The sequence below is a fragment of the Sapajus apella genome, unplaced genomic scaffold, assembly GCF_009761245.1.
Source record: "Sapajus apella isolate SASKATOON/1434 unplaced genomic scaffold, GSC_monkey_1.0 scaffold60, whole genome shotgun sequence".
Classification (NCBI taxonomy): domain Eukaryota; kingdom Metazoa; phylum Chordata; class Mammalia; order Primates; family Cebidae; genus Sapajus; species Sapajus apella.
Genome location: NW_022437000.1, coordinates 14,025,976 through 14,032,795, shown reverse-complemented (window position 1 = coordinate 14,032,795; position 6,820 = coordinate 14,025,976). Strand labels below are relative to the sequence as shown.

The window sequence follows — 6,820 nt, the reverse complement described above, 5'->3', positions numbered from 1 at the left end:
CAGCGGGGACCGTACACGCAGGGACGCACCCACGCCTCAGCGGGGACAGTACACGCAGGGACGCACCGTCATGCCTCAATGTGAACCGTTTGCACAGGACACACTGTGTGTCCCTGTGCACACAGTCCCCGCTCAGGTGTGACGGTTCCTCCCTGCATGTACGGTCCCCGCTGAGGCGTGGTGGTAACTCCCTGTGTGTATGGTCCCCGCTGAGGCGTGACGGTGTCTCCTAGTGGGCACAGTCCCCGCTGAGGCATGACAGTGCCACCCTGCGTGTACGGTCCCCTCTGAGGCGTGATGGTGCGTCCCTGCGTGTACAGTCCCCTCTAAAGTGTGACAGTGTGTCCCTGCGTGTATCATCCCCGCTTAATAAACATAGAGATATTTTATTCCATTATAAGAAGGGAACATTTGAGCCCAGAGGAAAAGAATCTGCCTCTCGGTTTAGGCATCCAAGGGGTCGATCTGCAGATAAGCAGATAAGCTCAAGACTGGTTACTGGGCTTCAGTTCAGCTCATTTACAGCAAACCTTGCTTAGCAGGCACATAGAAAGCCCACAGCATTTTGTCCTGGAGGCAATACTTTGAGATAACCATGCAATTCTCACTCATCAAATGACCTAAACTTCAAGAGATAAACAATGCCTGTAATCCCAGCACTTTGGGCGGGAGAGGCAGGCAGACCACCTAGGTCAGGAGTTCGAAACCAGCCTGGCCAACATGGCGAAACTCCATCTCTACTAAAAATACGAAACCTAGCCAGTCGTGTTGAGCATGCCTGTAATCTCAGCTACTTGGGAGGCTGAGGCAGGAAAATCGCTTGACCTGGGAGCTGAGGCTGCAGTGAGCTGACATTGTGTCATTGCACTCTAGCCTGGGCGACAGAGTGATTCTATCTCAAAAACAAACAACCCAGCGTTCTGAGGTGGTTAAGAAATGGTTCACAGTGAAGGAATGATGCTAGTTACCTGGAACAGCACTGAATACGTTGTTACTGTGAACCACTCCCCTTCCCCCAAGACATGATGCATTATGTAAACCACAAATAAAGTTCTAAACCCCTCCACAACCCCCAGCCGACTAAACGGACCCCTCCCCTTGGCCAAGGGCATTCCTAAGTTAAACCAACAAACCAGTTCAGGCCACGATGGGAAGTGGGGTTGGACATGCCTCATTGTGCCCTCATTCCGGTGGGATTCAGGCACAGCTGACCAGCATTACGGTTAAAATAGAGACCTTAAGACTGACGAAAGGTCTCTCTGTAGCACTAAGATACCAACATGATAGATAGCAGGCCTTAAAAGCATTGCAAGTATTTTATCCCCCAAAACATTTTTTTGATTTATTTTGGAAGGGCCCTGCAAAGCTGTCTCTTGTGAAAAATCTACATTCTGTAGAGAATCTCCTTCCCTTTCCAGGTCTTCTTCATGATCCAGGAGAGAATTTACTAAGAGTCTGGCACCTTCTAAAGTCTGAAGAGAAACATTTACAATTTATTTCCCCTGAAGCCCGCTACCTGGAGGCTTTGCCTGCAGGATAAGAACCTCGGTCTCCACAACCCCTTGTCTTGACCCAGACACTCCCTTCTATTGATTCAGGGTCTTTAGACAAATTCTTTCAACCAATTGGCAGTCAGGAAATCTTTGAATCCACCTGTGACCTGAAAGTACCCCTGCCCCCACTCCAAGCTGCCCTGCCTTTCTGGACCAAACCAATCCACGTATGTGTACACCTTACACGTATTGATGGATGTGTCCAGTCTCCCTGAAATGCACAAAACCAAGCTGTATCTTGAACACCTTGAGACCATGTTCTCAAGGACCACCTGGGGACATGCCATGGGCATGTCCTTAGACTTGGCAAATGTCCAAATTGATCGAGCTGTGTGTCACACACTTCTTGGTGTACTGTCAGCATGGCGACAGGGGAAGATTTCTCCTGCAATTACCAAACAGCTCCCTCAGGGACAGACGGGCGAATTCATCACCTAGACTGCGTTTTGCCTTTGGTGAGTTTATTCCTAACTAAACCTGCCTTTTCTATTTTCCTGGGCTTTTAAGCTGGCATTTTCTAGTCAGCTATTATGTTAAGAAAGGTAGAAGTGTACCTTCAGCCTCTTGAGCTTCAGCTGGAGGTGGCGGAACGTCAGCGGGGCACGGGTGTCTACCAGCGGCTGGGCGCTCTGGACCTGGGGCGTGAGGAGGCAGTGTTAGCTGGGCACAGTGTTGCAGAGCGTGAGCTCAGACCCTGCTGCTCTGGGGCCTTTCGTGGCACCAGGGATTCCACGTCAGCCCATGGCATGAAGTTCTGAAAGAGGCCTGTGCTTCGATTCGGAATCTGGGTATCTCCTGGAGGGAGACAGGCACCCTCAGAAGTGAGCCTCCATTGACCTTTTAAAAGAGAGAATTAAGTGGGCGCAGGGTGGGAATTCATTAAATGCCCACCACCTGATGACATTTGCAGCCTGCACTCTATTGCCAAGAGGCCTTTTATGCAGTGAGTTATGTCCCTGCATCCGCCTCACTTTAATCTCCAAGCTCTCCACCAGCACTTCGGGATAAGCATCTTACGCACGAGTTAGCTGTACAACAATCTCTAAAGTTCCCAATTGGGAAATTTACAAATAAGGGAAGCATTTATATTTTAAAATGCGACAGGTTAAATGTGTGAGACCTGTATGCATCACTGCCTGCAATAAAAATCCCTGCACATTCTGGAATGTTCCTTTACAGATTGATAACTATGGAACCTGCTAATGGATAACCTGAAGGCGACAGTACTGGAAAACTGCCCAGCAGAGGGAGAGACCCCGAGCATGTGGAGAAGGATGGCTGATGTGGGGACAGAACTCACCAGATGGCCGGCCTGGGACAGAACCCATGTGATTGCCAGCCTGGGGACAGAACTCACGGGATGGCCAGCCTAGGGACGGAACTCACGGGATGGCCGGCATGGGGACAGAACCCATGGGCAGGGTGGTGACAGCATAGCAGACGGAGAAGATGCAATGGGACGTCAGGAGGTGGAGAAAGGGCTGGTTGGTGAGGTGCACAGAGCACACTTAGGAACTGCAACTTGGCCCCCAAAGGACAGGGAAGCATTGAGAACAGAGGCAGAGGAGTGACATGGTCACATGGTCACTTCTTGCAACCTCCTCTGTCACTATGTGTGAAGGAAGAGAAGCCTGAAAGAAGGTGGGGAGGCCAGTGCCAAGGCTCCTGTGGTCATCCAGAGAGGAGGCCTGGGCCTGCAGCATGCTCAGGTCTGTGGGGCCACTGGCTGGGGGAGCTGGCAGGAGCCGCGCCCAGGTGCAGTGTGCATGTGTCGGCGGGGCGGGGCGGGGTGTGAAGGGAGAAAAAGAAATGAAGAATGCCCTCTGCTTCCAGTTTTCATATGTGGTGACACTAAGACAGAGTGGGTTGGTGGTGAGTGGGTTTGCGGTATGGACGGTGAATTCTGAGTTAAACATGTTTAATATGAGATGCCTGCACAGAGTTTTCTAGAAGCAAGTTCCTTCAAGCTCTGGATAAAGATTTGAGATCCATGACTGTTATTAAAAATGTCACACTAGCTTGCCTGATGGCAGAACTTGTTGACCAAAGCCTTTTGAACCCCTTGATGTTATCTGATGTTGCTTCTTGTTTAATTTAAACATTAAGTACAAGAGGGAAGGGAGTGCTTCCTTACAGCAAAATGCCAGTTGGTAAAGGTAGAGGCAGTGAAGCGGTCGAAAAATCACCATTTTGTAATCATCATTGTAGAGATTGGTTTTGGCAGAATCATCAATGAATGTTTGCTCTTAGGGGGAATGAGTGTTCCCAGCAGAGTGCTTGTTAGCATTAAAAAACGGAGACCCAGTCTCCCTTTCTCCCTCCTCCCTTCCTCGTTTGACTCAGGACTCACATAAAAAGGCCCATATTGTCACTGTTCGGCAAATCTCTTACGTCTGCTGTATAATTTCCCTGTTTATCTCCCTGCAATTTGCTATGAGAAATCCAGATAATTGGTCCTGTAGAGTTTCGGAGTTTGGATTTTGCTGATCACAGGCCTGACATTTTCTGTATATTGGCAGTTAGAAATTCAGGTTCCTTTTTTTCCCCTTGATAAACCATAGGTGATATAGTGACATTTTATTGGAAGGTACAAATTTCTGCTTGTCTCTACCTCGTGACGTTAGCAGCAGTGAATGATCCTTGATTCATTACCTGATTATGGTTTGAAAAATGAAAATATTCTAATTCCATCATTCAATCTATATTTATAGGCTGGAATACTTCTATAAAGAAAAGTTTTGCATTGGCAGGAAAATTACTAGGTTTTCTCTATTTGCCAATTTTCAAAATAGTAAGTTGGTTCTTAGTACCTTCCAAAGATGACTAGTGAAGTGTTTTTTTAAAGACATTAGGAAGTATAATGTTAAAATATATTTGGCATGTTTCAATCTATTTCATTAACTTTGGCAAGGCACTGTGGCTCACATCTGTAATCCCAGCACTTTGGGAGGCCAAGGCAGGTGGATAACCTGAGGTCAGGAGTTCAAGACCAGCCTGGCCAACATGGTGAAACTTCATCTCTACAAAAATACAAAAATTAGCTGGGCATGATGGCGTGAAACTGTAATCCCATCTACTTGGGAGGCTAAGGTGGGAGAATCACTCAAACCGCGGAGGTGAGATCACACCATTGCACTCCAGTCTGGGCGACAGAGTGAGACTCTGTCTCAAGAATAAATAAATAACTTCCTTATTGGTGCTCAACTTGTCCATCTTTGTCCGGTGAGAGCCTTCTCCAGTGGCTCCTGGGACCTTTCCACACAACCTAGCAGACTCAACGGGCTCCTTGGCTTCTAGAGTGACAAGGTAATGCCGGCTTATTTTGCATATATCCTATCTCAACTTGGGATCAGCCATTTCTACCACTGTGCTCTGGTTCTCTTGGTGAGAAATGGCCTTTGAGTATCAGTCACTGTAATTAGGAGGCTGCTGTTGTTTCCAGCCCTTTGCAGTGGAGAGAGCCCATGCTCCTTCCAATTCCAGTTCAGGCCTGCCTTCCTCTTAGCCTCATTGATCTTGCTTCTGCATTTCACTCTTCCCAAGTGGAAATTCCCAGTTCTTAATGACACCAACAGAATTACTCATTTGATTGTTCCACTGTGAACACAGCAATCTGGGCTGGGCGTGGTGGCTCAGCCTGTCATCCTTGCACTTTGGGAGGCTGAGTCGGGAGCTTCGCTTGAGCCCAGGAGTTTGAGACCAGCCTGGGGAACACAATGAGACCTCAGTCTCTGCAAAAAATTAAAAAAAATTAACCAGTCATGGCGGCATATGCCTGTGGTCCCAACTGCTTGGGAAGCTGAGGTGGGGGCATCGCTGGAGGCTTGGAGATGGAGGCTGCAGGGAGCCGTGGTCACGCCACTGCACTCCAGCTGGGGCCGCAGAGTGAGACCTTATCTCAAAAAAAAAAAAAAAGATTAGAAATAATACTGACATGCCACCATTAACGTGATTACTGAAAATAGCTTAATTTTTTGACACTGTTTTGTGACTAGAGGATCTCACCGTGAATACCCACATTACTGAGTTTCAAAGGCAGCTGGAAGGGCCAGCTCCTCTCAGCATGGCTATGGCGTCACTTACATCTGCACTTAGGTTCATTTTATTTCCAATAGTTAGAGATGCTTTTTAAATTTAATTTTGTTTGGTAGTATGTAAAACATTCACGTGGCACCAGAGCCAAGTGTGCCAAACAACTTTTTCCAAGACGTCTAAGTTCTATACGCTCATCTTCTCCCTGTTCCATTGACATTCTTCTGATTTTATCGTTACTCTTTACATTCCTCAAAGTGTAAGAACATAGAATATGTGTTTATGTGTACATATATTTATTACATATATGTGCTTGTGTATATAGATATACATTTCATCCCCTTTTTAGATAAACATTGTATATTTTACACATTTTTCTCCACCTTGCTTTTTTCATTAAACAGAACATCCTAGAAATAACATTATAGTAGTATATAGAGATGTTTCTCATTCCTTTTTAAAGCATCATACTTTATTGTGTTAAAAGCACCCTAATTTATTTACCCAGCTCCCTGATGGACATATGGGTTCGTTCCCATTTTGCTATTACAAAAAATGCTGCAATTAAAATATTTTACAATATTGTTTTGTATCTTTGCCAGTATATCTTTGAAATTGGGACTGCAGCGTGAAAGGCCAGATGTGTGTGCAATTGTATTAGATTATGCTCAATTCCCCCGTAGGTCTGGGCCCGCTGCCCACCCATCAGCATTTGATGGTCATGCCCCTTTCCACAGAACCCTGCCAACAACATTTTGGATTTTTGCCAAGCTAATAGTTGAGCAGAGGTATTAGAGTGTGAGTTTGATTTGAATTTCTCTAAAATACGGAAGCTGATAATCTTTTTCTAAGTTAAGAGCTATTTGTTGGCTGGGTGCAGTGGTTCATGCCTGCAACCCCAGCATTTTGGGATGCTGAGGCGGGATGACTGCTTGAGCCCAGGACTTTGTCTTTTTTTTTAAAGAGCTATTTGCAATGTTTTCTCTGTGAACTTTGGTGATACCCCGTGCCCATTTTTACATGGGATGGTTTGCATTTTTCTTCCTACTTTTAGAAGTTCCTTTTATAAATAAGGGTAAGAACCCTTTATGACACACATTTACATATTACCCTTACTTTCAGAAATCCATATATATATGGATAATAACCCTTTCTGACACAGATTGCAATTATTTTTCCAAAAACAACATATATATGTGTTTGTACGTATGTATAAAGTATGTACGTCCATATGA

The 6,820-nt window shown here is 45.9% G+C and overlaps 1 protein-coding gene across 1 annotated transcript in view; it reads right to left on the bottom strand.

Moving 5' to 3' along the window:
- Window positions 1-6,820, bottom strand: part of CFAP97D2 (CFAP97 domain containing 2) — a 14,250-nt gene that overhangs the window by 2,332 nt on the left and 5,098 nt on the right. The window contains exon 2 of the mRNA XM_032246352.1: window positions 2,108-2,188. Coding sequence (XP_032102243.1) covers window positions 2,108-2,188 — 81 coding nt within the window. The remainder of the gene's footprint in view (window positions 1-2,107; window positions 2,189-6,820) is intronic.